The sequence below is a fragment of the Dipodomys spectabilis genome, unplaced genomic scaffold, assembly GCF_019054845.1.
Source record: "Dipodomys spectabilis isolate Male_0828 unplaced genomic scaffold, ASM1905484v1 ptg000095l, whole genome shotgun sequence".
In the NCBI taxonomy this organism is placed as follows: Eukaryota; Metazoa; Chordata; class Mammalia; order Rodentia; family Heteromyidae; genus Dipodomys; species Dipodomys spectabilis.
The window spans coordinates 45,020,331-45,034,946 of NW_024870772.1; the positions used below are offsets into that span (position 1 = coordinate 45,020,331).

Below are 14,616 nucleotides of genomic sequence, written 5' to 3' on the forward strand. Positions count from 1 at the left end.
GAGTTCAGGCCCCAATCCGGACTGCCCCGCCCCAAAAAAATCTATTTGGTTCATGGGCACTATTTTTCTCTAACCTGTAAAAGATCTAAATTTACGGTTTATGTCACTGATTTCTATTTCTGTTTTACCTAGCCAAAGATTCCAAATCTTACTCCAAAGGAAAAAAATTAATATGTATGCGTAACTGTATAACTATGATGTTGATTGTTGCTGGTTCATGTTTGTTAAATATATTTGTTTTTCCCAAGAGTGCATGTCTTCTAAAATGCCAAATTTGTGAAGAGGAAAAAAACTTACCAAGCTGGCAATCTCTGAATTAGTGATGTGTACATGTATTTCTGTTCGTAATAAAGAGCTTGATAGTTCAGGTATAAATCGGTCAATCAAAATTATTATCCTAAAGTGTCATATACAACAGAAATAACAAGATTTTCATCAACTGCTAAAGCATTTTCCAAACTTTTATCTATGGATATTCTAAGATTTTGTCATTACAGTTATCTCTAAGATATTTATGATTGAAGTTATGGAAAATAACTAGCAAATAAGGACTTTAAAAAACTATTATAATCTTAGTTCTAGTTTTATAAGTGATAACTTTAAATCTAATGCTAAAAATGGCCAAGAAGACCACTCTAGCTTAGTGTAGTATGTCAGACCCTAAACCTATTACAACTAGAAACACCTTAACAATGATATTGCCTTCATTTTGTGGGGGTCTGTAGAATACTAGATACCAAAGGCATAGATCTCTTAACAAAAGCAAAACTATATAGGCCACACTTGAACTTCAGGGGGACAAATCTTTGACCTTCAAAAAGACCTTATCTCAGAATAAAAATAAAAGTGAAAAAGATATAATCCAGTGGTAGTACAGTTGCATAGCCTGTTCAAGGCCCTGAATTCCAACCCCAGTACTGAAAATAAAGCACAGAAGTAAATTAGAACATATATAAAAGCAAAGCCATATCAGACATGGGTGCCATGCATGTGTGCACACACACATGCGCACAAAGCTTCATTCTGAGAGACTAATAGAGAATAGTACTCTTTATTCACAGCCCTCATGGTGTGAACATACAGATCCAAATGTGCTACAAAAGACCTAGTCTCTCTGACAGTGAGAACTTGAAAATCCCACTAGGCTCAGGGGTGCTCTCCCTTACCTTTCAGCCAGAAGCCCTTCCAAGAGAATGTGGGGCCCTCTAGCGCAAGAACGGATCTATGCCAGTGATAACAGTGATGATACAGCCTTTAATTGATTGCTGAACTTTCCCAGTACTGGAAAAAAGTGCACATTAGTCTTATGGGGTAGACCATTTCCTTCTTTACTGGGGATCTGAACAGGGAAGATGTTGGGGTAGAGGTCCCGGCAATACCATGTCCCCTGTGTGAACGGAAGATGACTTAGACACGCATCCTGTGAGTGACTGTGCTGTGACTGTCACACTTGCTGCCACTTCAGTGAAGATAGTGGTGACAACTCCTGCTGCTTTTGCTGAAAGCTGAGTGACAACAGAAGACAAAGAGGGAACTGACCAGGAATCACTGCCAAGTGACATTCTCAACACACATTCATTTCTTAGTCCACAGAGTGTAATCTCAGAGATTCATAAGCAGACACATTTCTTCTCCCTGGGGGGTCATTCAGCAATGTCTGGAGACATTTCTGCTAGCCATGACTGGGGTGAGATCTGCAGCTAACAGAGACAATAGATGTTATGGAACTGACTGGTCCCCAACAACCAAGTATCCAGTACTGTGTCTCAGAAATCTTTTTGCATCTGTCTTTCTTAGTTTTAGTGTTCAAATTTATAGAAGTACTTCTGTCTTAGCTAGGTGTGGATGGCTTGTGCCTGTAATTCTAGCTACTTAGGAGGATGAGATCTGAAGATTGCTGTTTGAAGCCATCCTGGCCAGGAAAAATCCTTGAGACTCTTACCTCCAATCTACCAGCACAAAGCCGAAAGTGGAGCTACGACTCAAATGGTATAAAGTGCTCTCCTTGAGGAAAAAAAATCAAGGACGGTGCCCAGGCCTTGAGTTCAAGCCCTAGAACTGTAACAACAACAACAAATCCTCTCAAATGCAATCATGCTGTTCAGGATATGCTATGTGGAAAATGACCTATGTAACTTGTGGGCAGGGATGGCACCGGGAAACTGGGGGAAAATGAAGGAAGGATTGACATTGTCCAAAAAAAAGAAGAAATGTACTCGCTCATTACCTGACTTATGAAGGTAACATCTTTGTACAACACTCTAATAATAACAATAACATATTTTAAAAGAATAAGAAAAAATACTTCTGTCTTTAAAACCAATACTGAACTCATGTGCAATATATTAAGTTTTCATATGTTATGTATTTAACACTTAGCACTGGGTTAGAATGCAACATTAATGCTTTTACCTCAGAACTCCAACTTTTAGAAAGAACACATCTTGGCCCCTGTTAAGCTATGTTTTGAGTGACTGACTTGGTAAATTAAATGTGATAATTTCAATATAAAAGGAACCTCAACTAAGTGCTTGATTTTGAGTAACACTCAGTGCTAAACATTAACTGCCTCTGTATCTGTTGCTGCAAAGGCTAATGTTACCAGTGTGGCCAAAGATTTGTGAGAAATGTCTTAGGTATGGTGGGAACCCAGAACACACTTCTTGCTTTCCTGGGGCTCCCTATGTGTGTTGAACTGTTTGCTGTTCTAATCCTTCCCTATCCTTCCATGTTGCAGGTTATTGCAATGCTGCTGTGAGTTAGAGCAACTTCTACCACCTCTCTTCACACTTTGGTTCTCCTACAAAGTGAAAATATACTTCTTTTTTTGCTCTGCTATGCATTTTAAATGATCAAGTCAAAGCCATCTGCTCAGAGACCCACTGGGTAAGAGAATGGTGGCTGTCCCCTTTCTAAGATGGGTGGTTTGTAACCATCAATGGAGCCTAATTTGCTTTTGCTCTGGAGCTCACTGCTCCTGGACAATGGTTCTCTTTACCAGAAAAACCATTTCCCTGGGACGAAATGTAAAGATTAAGCTTTTCTTTCCCCGCACGCAATGAAGAACACCATTTGCACAGTGCCATTTTCTTTCGAGGAAACAGAAATCGGCACACTATTGTCTCCCTAGAAATGGCTACCAGAAACCCTCTGCTAGGAGAGAGTCTCCAACGCGTCGCGCTGCACCCTGGCCACTCACCAAAGAAGAACCAGCAGGGGTCCAGGGCTATAAATCTGTGGCAGTCCTCTTCATTTGCAGCTGTCCTCCCTTCTTCCCTTTGCTTTCTTTCTTCTTTAGGATTTCCTTCCTGCAGCATGACCGGAACTCGTGGATTTTCTTCTACGGAAAGGATTATCTATCAGCCTTTCACACTCAACACTTGGAGCTCCAGGATCCCTGTGCTTGGCACCTCTTGCCTCCTTACTCACCCCTGCAGTACCGATCAAGGCCACAGGGCGGCGGCAGAGCATACCCTGGCTGTTGTTGACCACCTGCCAGGGCTCTAGAGTTGGAATTAGTGGGTAGAAGCTTTCCTTTCTGAGACAAGGTCTTGTGATATAGCCTAGACTCGCCTTGAACTGGTGATCCTCTTACTTCTGCCTCTGGAGTCCTGGGATTAATAGGCATGCACCATCATGCCTGGCTCAGAAGAAACTTTCTAGTAGCTGCCATGATAGAGCGGAAACAGGCTGTTCTGTGAGGCTGTCACCTGCTGTAAGTATCAAGTAGAAATTCATAGCTGTTAATTTCTCAGAAGTGGCCTGAAGTCTTCATGATAAAAGCAGATCCCTGTCTGAACCTGTAGATTCTGTGGCAAGCTCAGGAATCTTCATTTTAGACTCAGCTACATCTCCAGTATGTGCGCTGTGGACCCCATTTTGAGAAAGTAGAGTTCTATGACATTAAAGGGAATTCCCAACTCTGACCTTCTAAGCTTTCTGCTGTTTTAATTTTAATTAATCAATTTATGTTTGCCAGTCCTGGGGCTTGAACTCAGGGCCTGGGCACTGTCGCTGAGCTTCTTTTGCTCAAGGCTAGCACTCTACCACTTAAGCCACAGCACCAACTTCTGGCTTTTTCTGTTCATGTAGTACTGAGGACTCAAACCTAGGGCTTCATGCATGCTAGGCAAGCACTCTACAAAGAAGCCACATTCCCAGCCCTGTTTTCCTTTTTGAAAGTCCATGTTATGAGGTGTGATTAGGTAAGGCAGGAGGTGTGCCTGTCATGCAACATGTAGGCGCTGCCCCTGCCTCCTCAACATCCCACCTCCCATCCTGTACCCTTGACCCCTCTGTCACCTTATGTAGCTCTGGCCCTGCCAATCTCCCAGCCCTGGCTGCAGGCTGACCCCATAGCACAGGACAGACAGAGGGAAGAACTGGTACCATTGGAAGAAAAGATGCAGAGGTGACAAGAGGCGAGGCTCTCCAATATTGGGCCCCACTATACACCAATGAGGTCAAAGTAGAGGGGAGTTCCTGGGGACAGAGAGGGCAGAGCCTTGAGGAAGCCCTGTGATGGTGGTTGGGCAGGAAGCACAGTGTTCACAGCTGATGTTTCAATCGAAAGCTCAAAACAGGCAGAGTTCCAGGTGACAAGGACAGTCTTGGGAGAGGAACAAGGGAGGGAATTCTAGCTGGCTCCTTAGGAGCTGCTCCAGATGCAACAAAACATAGAAGAATCTTTTTTTCTCCCACCCTGAACAACTGCATGGATAAGTACAGAGACCAGAGTCCTGGGGGGGGGGGGGGGAGGGAAGCAAGTGGTTATGAGATTCCTCATTTAAATGACAATAGGGACAATAACCATGGCACTAAAGAATTGGCTACAAAAGGCTTGGGGGAGCTGGCATCCAACAGAAGATATGGTGGTCTTGCTGGTGTGTGGGACATGGTGGCGGACATCCCAGGGATGCTGTTGAAATGCTGCTGCATGCAAGGGCTGTGCAATTCATGTCCCCATTTCACAGCTGAGTAGCTCGAGGCACAGAGAAGTCAGTAACTACCCAAGGTCGCATGCTAAGTGCATAATGGATTTAAATGTAGGCAATGGGATGCAGTGTCCACCCTCCGGATGGCTGCACTTACTGCCACTTGAATGGAGGGTAGGCTGGGAGGAGTGGCGGTAGAACCGAGTGCAAGGTGAATGCCAAGTATAAATTTTATGATGCATGATGTTATTGGGGATGACTTTGCTGGCAAAAGGGAGTTCATCTGTTCATTGAACAAATACTGCTGCTGCACAGGCAGACGCTGGGAGTCAAAAAATTATTCCATAAAACCCATTGTATGCCATAAGGAATTTTAATTCCAAAGAATAATGAGTTAATGAGCATATGCCTGCCTTTAATTACAAAGGAGTCGGAGTGAATGAAGGGATGCCTGACTCGTTGATGGAAACTGTAGAAGTGAAGTTCTGGCGGCAGCTGTCAGGAGTTGGAGCCGTGCCCCACCCCACCCCACCCCACCTCAGGCAGGGCCAGCAGAGCCACAGACACCAACTGCCCTGATCGCCAGTGGCTGTCCTCACCTGCTTGGCCATGGTTGGATAAAAGGTTCCTTTGGCCTTGGTTATGCGTCTGTGTTGTTCGCAAATAAATTTGTTCTCCAGGACTATTCTCATTCTTCCCGTACTTTCCATCTTGGAGTCACTCCTCCTATTTGGTTTTTCTTGTTTTTGTGTCGGTAGTGGGGATTGAACGCAGGCCCTTACATTCTCACTTGGCCTTTTCCTTCAAGGCAGGCACTCTACCACTTGAGCTACAGCTCCACTTCTGGCTTTTTGCTGGTTAATTAGAGATAAGCATCTCATAGGCTTTCCTGCCCAGGCTAGCATCAAACCTCAGCCCTCAGATTTCAGCCTCCTGAATAGCAAGGATTATAAGCATAAGCCATTAGCCTGAGCCATCAGCACCTGCCTTAGGCCTTGCATGTTTGCATGCTCAAGGTTGGTGTTCTACCATTTGAGCCACAACTCCATTTTCCTGGCTAATCTAGGATGAGTGTCTCAGATTTGTCTGCCTACACTGGCTTCAAATCTCAAGCTCCTGAGTAGTGAGGATTACAGGTATAAGTCACCCGTGCTTCAGCTCCCTATCTGAGTCACTTCTTTTGAACACATGTACTAGTGACAGTGTCCTTTATTTCCACTTCAATCTGGGTCAAAAGCAACAACACACCACACTATGCCTTGGGTGGGTGGTATGCTTGTTTGGATTTAAGACCTCACACTTGCTAAGCAGGTTTTCTACCACTTGAGCTATGTATGCTTTTGCCCTTTTTGCTTTTTCCCTACTCTTAGATAGGGCCTCACTCTTTTTGTCTAGGTCTGGCCTCCAACTATAATCCTTCTATCTTCACCTTTCTCATAGCTGGTATTATATATAGGCATGTACCACAATACCCAACTCAAAAGGCATTTTCAATAAAAACTTTCATTTTTTTAAAACATTTTTTTCAGGTTATAATTTTCCTGAAGATGTATTCTCTCTCTCTCTCTCTCTCTCTCTCTCTCTCTCTCTCTCTCACACACACACACACACACACACACACACACACTCACACTTTCTCCCCCCTTCTTCCCTTTCTCTCTTTTCTTTCTTATACCACTAGGGCTTGAACTCACATTCAGCACCTCCACTTCTAGATTTTTACTAGTTAATTGGGGATAAGAGTCTCACAGACTTTTCTGCCTCAGCTGGCTCCGAACCATTATCCTCATATTTCAGCCTCCTGAGTAGTTTAGGATGACAGGAGTGAACCACCAACACCCAGTTCTCATTTGTTTTCTTTCACTTAATAATGTGTTATGGGAATTTCTCCAGAGATCCCATTATACAATGTTACAGCTGCTTAGTCTGTCTTCCAAGGGTACCATAGTTTTTTCAGTATATAGGTCCCTATTGCTGTAAAGTTGGCTTATTTCCATTCTTTGGTAATTATAAACAATAACCCAAAGAGTAATTCTTACAAGTACCATTTCCTATTTATATAGTGTACTTGCCAGATAGATTTCTAGAAACAGAATTGCAGGTTTGAAGGGTAAATGCACTCATCATTGTGTTAGTTACTGACAAATTCCTCACACAGGTGTTACCACATTGTGTATATCTACAGCACTGCACAACTGGCTTAACTCCTTACAACTTCACTAGCAAAATGTGTTGCCAAACTTTTAGATGTTTACCAACAGAAGAGGTGAGAGATGCAAATTTTCCAGTTGTGCTTTTCTAACTGTAAGTATGGTTTGGATTGTTTCCAAACCATTTGCATTTGTTGGCAACCAATTTGTTCATGTTCTTTAACTACTATCTGTATTGATCTCTTTTGTTGTTGCTGTTGTTAGTCATGGGGTTTGAACTCAGGGCCTGTGCCCTGTCCCTTAGCTCTTTTGCTCAAGGATAGTGGTCTACCACTTTGAGCCACAGCTCCACTTCTGGTTGGAGTGGTTAATAGGAGATAAGAGTCTCACAGGGACTTGCCTACCCAGGCTGCCTTCCAACAGTCAGCCTCAGATCTCAGCCTCCTGAGTAGCTAGGATTACAGGTATGAGCTACCATTGTCCAGCTGTATTGATCTCTTTAGGCTGGCTTTCAGAAACACTATAAAATGAGCACTTGGAATATAGCAGTGAACAAAAGAAAGTGCTCCTGAGGCCTGCCGCCAGTGGATGAGCCCCTTTATGGCTGGTATGACTACAAAGACCTTGTCTTCTAATACAGAGGCTAAGGACAGGGTGGTAATGGTTGAGTATGGCATGAGTCCCATGAGTAACACTTTTTTGGCTTGATCTGTTCATCCAGGAAAATGATATATCCCAATAAAATCAGTGTTTCCCAAATAGGCAATTGTTCATCCTTGCTGTTAAAAACTCATGTGCTCAAGAAGATTTAAAGATGTTGGGTATTGATGGCTCGAAAAAGCCAAGTGAGAGTATAAGGCCCTGAGTTCAAGTCCCAGTACTGGTGCGCATGCACGCGCCCACATACACACACAAATTCAAAGAAGTGGGGACATGTTAACATTTGTTACTACATGAAAAACAAGCAAAAAAAAGCAGTACACACAGCATAAAACCAATTGTACAAGACAGGCCTAATCATAATACTGGAAGAATATACTGCAATATAGTTACTATATATATATATATATATATATATATATACAATATAGTTACAATATAGTTAGCTCTAAGCATAGAGATTGTTATTTCTCTCATTACTATTTTGCAATTTTTTTTTACAATGGGAAGACATTGCTTTGACATTTGGCAAGAATAAGAATGCTACTTTCTCTTTTATTCTTTGTATTAAAGTTTGTTGTCGTTATTATAAAGGTGATGTGCAGAAGGGTTTAGTACGTCAAGTATTGAGTGCATTTCTTTTTGGACAGTGTCACCTCCTCTCTCACTCTCTCCCAGTTTTTCCTTCCCTTCCCCATCCACAAATTATATAGTTCATTTTCAACATAGTATATAGTGAGTACCACTGCTGCATTTATTCACTCTATGTTCTTCCATTTCTGTATCCTCCTTACTCCCTCAAGACAGACAAACAAACAAGACAAAAAGAAAAGAAAAAATATTCTTAAGCTGGTGGATGCAATCATTGGAAGATAATTGAATCCCAAAGGCTCTGACAATGAATGGACGAATCAACTGATTGACTCATAATTTCATGGCAGTATCATATTTCATGGCATTATTGGGAGGCAGTAGAAACCTGTGGAAGTAGGCCTTATTGGAGGAAGAGGGTCTTTCGAGCATGTGTTGGGGATACATCATGTCATCTGCCATAAAGTGAGCAGCAATGTTCAGCCATCACAACCCCTCTGCCGTGATGCTCTGCTTCATCACAGACACAGAGACAACTGAGCAGACAAGCAACTCTGGCCTGAGACCTCTGAAACCAAGAGCCACATTCACGCACAGTATACATCCTAAAAGGAGGAGAGAGAAAGAGGAGAAAAACATATTTGACTAATGGTCCCAAACTTGTCACATTTTTGTTTTTGTTTCGTTTTGTTTTCTAAACATATCCAAGTATCCAAACAAACTTTTGAAGAAGACAAACACTAAAGAGATACACCCCAAGACACATTGCAGTCAGTTCTCCACATGCCAAGACAGATACTTGCAAGCAGCAAAAGAAGCACTTCATCACATGCAAATCCCACCCTGAAAGCAGATTTCCCAGCAGTCCCTGGGAAACAATCCAGATGGAATCTGAGGTAACAATCAGACTCCTCAACAGGGCCACCTATTGGTAAATCCAAGTATGAAAGGTGGAAAGGTCTTTAGAACTTTTCAGGTACCTTCTCCTTTTCATAAGCCTCTTCTCCGGTGCCTCATTTGTACACACACACACACACACACACACACACACACACCCTCCCACCGCCGGCTTATGAGTCAGAAGTGGAGGGCACAAAGGGGATACTGCAAGCAGGACTTGGGTGAGCTATGAGGACGCATCACTGGGGGGCTGACAGGACAATGGCTGCCTGTCCATTGACAGCTACAGCTCTTGCTCATTTGTGAAACAGCTAAGCAGTAAGTACCTCTTTGCTTTCGGTTACTTAGGATTGACTGTAAACCTAATGTGACATGTAATTATTTTCCTTAAAAATAAGTCCTTGAAATATGATTGTGAAGGTTAGGTCTGTTTCATCCAGACTTTAATATTAACATAAGTACATATCCAGTTTTATATTTCCCTTCGTGTCTGGATCCATGCCCACATATTTGAGAGAGTACTTGTCTTTTTATCTCCTTCTCAAAGATGGTTTGGTGGCAACTGGAGGGGAAAAAAAAAACTTTTTTGGAGTTCAAGTGTTTTCTAATGTTCTAATTCAGGAGATCACCATTCATTCTGCTGATGGTTCTTGAACATCTGTGCTGTGCCCAGAGGCAAAATGTAGCATGGGAGATTTGGTGCTTCCAGTATTCAAGCAGGGTTGAGTCTGAGCTTGGTGAGTGGCTGTCAGGAGAAATTGCCTGGTGACATATCTCATCTGAATCTTGAAGGATTTGCTAGGAAGGGAGGGAAGTGAACTTAGGGTTGGCTGTCCAGTGGGGAGAGAGAGAGACCTGCATGTTGTATACTTGGTCTATTTTAAGAATTCTAGAGAAAGAACAATCATATGGCACTAAGAAAATCAAAAGTTTCAAACTTCAATTAAATTTAGCCAACATTCTTAGCATAGCTACAGAAAGGCTTTGTATTCAAGTCTAGGTTGCAGAGATACAGGAAGCCAGGCACACATAATTATACTCAAATGTGACAAGTGACAATGGAAGGACCTAGAGACAGATTAAACTAAGGAGGTGGTGAGGGTCCAAGTAGTTTTCAGATGGGAAGAGGCGAACCAGAAAGCCACATGGTAAAGTGGTTAAAAAAAAAATCTCATAAAGGACATTATTTGCTTCCGTGTAAAGGCAGGAAAATATGGGTTTTGTCCAGCGAATTGAATGTAGCTCATTATGACTGAAACTTAAGAGCTGAAGGAAGACTTGGTAGGAAAGTAAAGGAGAGAGGCAGGAGGGGTCAGGCCATGCATCCTTTGAAAGTCTGGGAGTATGATGGAAGGAGGGCGTTGTAGAAACCCCAAGGGCGATTTAGGGATCTAAACAGCAGGAGGGTGAGATCTGTGAGGATGAAGCAGGCCTCAGAAAGACAGTGGAGGGGAAGGTGATGATGAGTAGAGGAGGAGCTTGTGCTGTTAAGAAATGTTAACTTTCCTAACTGATAGCACTTGATGGTCCATGAAAAGTCTGGTGAGGGAAAGGAAAGGATCGAGGATGGATCCCAGATCTCTTGCTTGTGTGATGGGGAGGGGGGCGATAGGAATGTCACCAGCCTCCCAAAGCATGGTCACCATTTCATGTCCCCTGACTCACCTTGGTAGTTAAGAGAACTTTTATAGAGTTCAGATATATGGTAGTATGTGGAGATCTCTTTCCTTCCTTCCATTTTGTTCCTGTCCTACCACCCTTTCTTCCCTCCCCCTCCTCTCTTTTCCTTCTTTCCTCTCCTTTCCTATCCTATATTCCCTTTCCCTTCCCTCCCCTCTCCTTTCCTTTCCTTCTCTTTCCTCTTTTCCATTCCCTTTTCTTCTTTTCCCTTCCCTTCCTTTTCCTTTCCCTTTCTTTCCCTCCCCTTGTCTTCCCTCTCCCCTCTCCTTCTCTTTCCTTTCCTTCCCTTTTCTCCCCTCCCCTCCCCTCCCCTCCCCTCCCCTTCCCTTCCTTTCCCTTCCCTTCCCTTCCCTTCCCTTCCCTTCCCTTTCCTACCCTTCCCTTCTTTTCCCTTCTCTTCTCTTCTCTTCCATTCTTTGCTTTCATTTTGTGGTGAACACATTTTTGTAACAAACACACTCATAACCACTACCCAAACAAAGACAAAGGACACTGTCAGCATCTCAGAAACCTCTCCCAAGTGCTTATAGAATGGCAGCCTTCACCCATTACCTAGCTCCACCCCACACCTGACTCACAGTGGGACTCACTTCCTTGCTTGCTTTCTTAGCTTTATTACTCAGATATATTCACCCAAACTGCAGAGTTAGTTCCCTTGTTTGGGAACTTCATTCTTAGAAATCCCTTGATCTTGATTCTGTTTGCAACACTATACTTGTAAAATTCCTCCATGTTTTTTCTAACTCTCCATACACCTCTATGTTTTGTTCCGTTCTATTGTGATGGACATCGGGTCGTTTCCAGGGTGAGCTTTTATGGACAACTCCCATTGAATATGCTTTTATACATATACACCCTTGTATGTGAGTTCCCTCAGGGCTCACACCTGCAGCAGAGCTCCTGGTACTATCTTCGCTGCTGTTCTGCATTGACATTGTGGGAGCCTTGTTCTGGTTTCACACCCTCATCAGCAGTCAGGCATTCTCATTTACCTTCTTGCTTTGAACCTCTGTGACCAAAATAGACTCTTCTAAAACAGACTTCCCTAGTCAGCGAGTCTCATCATTCAATGCCCAGGTGGTATGTAGCTGGACATTCTCATATTACCCTGCTATGAGCAAGTTCCAAGAGACAGTGCCAAATCCTTATATGAAAATGAAACCCTTCTGAGGTTATGATGCTTTATTTAAAAGCATAGCAAAGCCAGGTGCCAGTGGCTCACGCCTGAAATCCTAGCTATTCAGGAGGCTGAGATCTGAGGATCCTGGTTCGAAGCCAGTCCAGGCAGGAAAGCCATAAGACTCTTATCTCCAGTAAACTACTGAGAAATAGGCAGAAGGGATGCTGTTGTTCAAATGGTAGAGTGCTAGCCTTGAGCAAAAAGAAGTTCAGGCACAGTGCTTGCCCTGAGTTCAAGCCCCAGGACTGTCAGAGAGAGGGAGGGAAGAGAGAGGGAGAGATTGAGATAGAAAGGGAGGGAGAAAGAGAGGGAGAGAGAAGAAAAGAGAGGGAGAGAAAGAGGGGGAGAAGGGGAGAGAGGAAGAGAGAGAGGGAGAAGAGAGAAGGAGAGGGGGAGGGGGAGAGAGAGGGAGAGAAAGGGAGAGAGGGAGAAGGGGAAAGAGAGGGGAGAGCGGGAGAGGGGGAGAGAGAAAGAGAGGGAGAGGAGCAAAACTATTTGTGACCCATCTCTTCAGCTGTCATGTCACCCTTCTGTGTTCTGATTCCCTGGTTTAGAATCATCATCCTTGTTGGCTGAGATTGGTCTTGGAGACCTTAAACTTGAATGTATCCCCCAGGCCAAAGCCATGACTGCCCAGCCGGTTTCTCTATCAAAGTTGTCCTTTACACTATCAATGGAACGATGTTTGAGTCAATAGTATGGTCCCCAGGGTTACCCCTTAGTGTGTGACTGACAGTCATGGACCTGTTCTCTCTGGTGCCCCCCCCCAAGGGTTTGACCAGCTGACCTGTACTTGACCAACAGCCCTGACCTCCATCACCACCACCTCACCACTCTGGCTGGCTAAGAAGATGTTCCCCTTTAAGATAGGCAAATGGATGGGACTTACTTGCCTCCGGTCCCTGGTCGTCTCCTCTCCAAATATCCGTCAGAAGAAACTAATCCACAAGCTGCAAGAAGAAAAGGCTTTTCGGGCAGAGATGAAAATGTTCCGTGAGAAAATAGAAGACTTCCGAGAAGAGATGTGGAATTTCCGAGGCAAGATCCATACCTTCCGGGGCCAGATGTTAGATTTTTGGGAAGAAGAGAGGCCTTTCTGGGAAGAGGAGAAAACCTTCTGGAAAGAAGAAAAAACCTTCTGGGACATGGAAAAAGCTTTTCGGGAAGAAGAGAAAATCTTTTGGAAAAAATACCGAACCTTCTGGAAGGAAGACAAGGCCTTCTGGAAAGAGGACAACACCTTATGGGAGAAAGACCGGAAGCTTCTTCAGGAGGACAAGGCCCTGTGGGAAGAGGAAAAGGCCTTGTGGGTAGAGGAAAGAGCCCTCCTGGAGGAGGAGAAGGCCCTGTGGGAGGATAAAAAGTCCCTCTGGGAAGAAGAGAATGCCCTCTGGGAGGAAGAGAAAGCATTCTGGGTGGAAGGTGGCCCCCACAGTGGGGAGGTACAAAGACCAGAAGATGGGCCCTACGACCTCAACACAGAACCGCCATCGCCAGCCTTCTACAGGGGCCGGGCATAGTGAGCATGAGAGATGCAGGCCCTGGGCGTTCACAATCCCCTGGATGAAGATCCAAGACCAGGGTGAGCCCACACTCTTGAGGAAATAAGCACTTATTTGTCTCCTTGATTTGAAAGATCTAATAAAGTCCTCAAGAGAGGTTTGAACAATCAGCTCTGGGTGGTAGGCCCGCTGCATTTTTCTTTCCAGATTCTATAATTCTCTAAGGTCCCTTCTGGCTATTGGGGGTCACAGACCTGGGTGACAAGGGCAGTTTCCCAGGGTGCCTGGCCTGTGCAGATGTTTGGGAGTAGAAACTCAGTGCTATCTTTGTAAGGGTGGGAGCAGCTCACACAAGGCCAGCCAGAGCCACTTAGGGACAGAGAGAGTCTGAGCCAATCTCTGTCCCTGCCAATCATTTCTCCTTCACTCTGCACAGTTTGGGAGGACAGGCATTATGTTCTTCCTCTTCCTCATCTGGCAGCCCATTGAGAACACACAGGGAGAATGACTTAAAGACCTCACTCCTTGGTAATTCCGAGTCCCCATCCAAGGGGTCAACTGTGAACATGAGAAAGGGCCCCCAACAGTGGCCTGAGGCTCCAGATCTCCCCCCTTGGACGCACTGCTCTTTTCTGATGATGGAGACAAAGTGATGTGGGAGGAATAGGAAGTCCTCTCTGTCCTCCCCCCAGCCCACCACATTCCCACCACAAAAATGCTCAATGCATCTGCATTTGTAGGCTGTGATGCCTGCCTTTGGGTTTCCTGCCTCATGGAAAATTAAAATGTCTAAGGGATATAATGCATTAATATACACTAATACAATCAAGATTGTGTGTGTGTGTGTGTGTGTGTGAACAAAGACTTGTTCAGGAAATGGCTGTGGCCACACTCCAAACACAGCTGTGAGTAGATTCGTATAGCTATATGCCTATGAGTACTGAACAGTGACCTAACCCAAATTATCATACACAATATTGGAATGTGAGGTGGGACAGAAAGCCTGCCCATTTTTTTGT

The 14,616-nt window shown here is 44.1% G+C and overlaps 1 protein-coding gene across 1 annotated transcript; it reads left to right on the top strand.

Moving 5' to 3' along the window:
- Positions 1-9,150: 9,150 nt before the first annotated feature.
- On the top strand, positions 9,151-13,676 carry Ccdc70 (coiled-coil domain containing 70). Its single transcript, XM_042685798.1, has 3 exons — positions 9,151-9,231; positions 9,857-9,972; positions 12,867-13,676. The coding sequence occupies exon 3, from the start codon at positions 12,947-12,949 to the stop codon at positions 13,613-13,615; it is 669 nt and encodes a 222-aa protein (XP_042541732.1). The 5' UTR covers positions 9,151-9,231; positions 9,857-9,972; positions 12,867-12,946; the 3' UTR covers positions 13,616-13,676.
- The last annotated feature ends 940 nt before the right edge of the window (positions 13,677-14,616 follow it).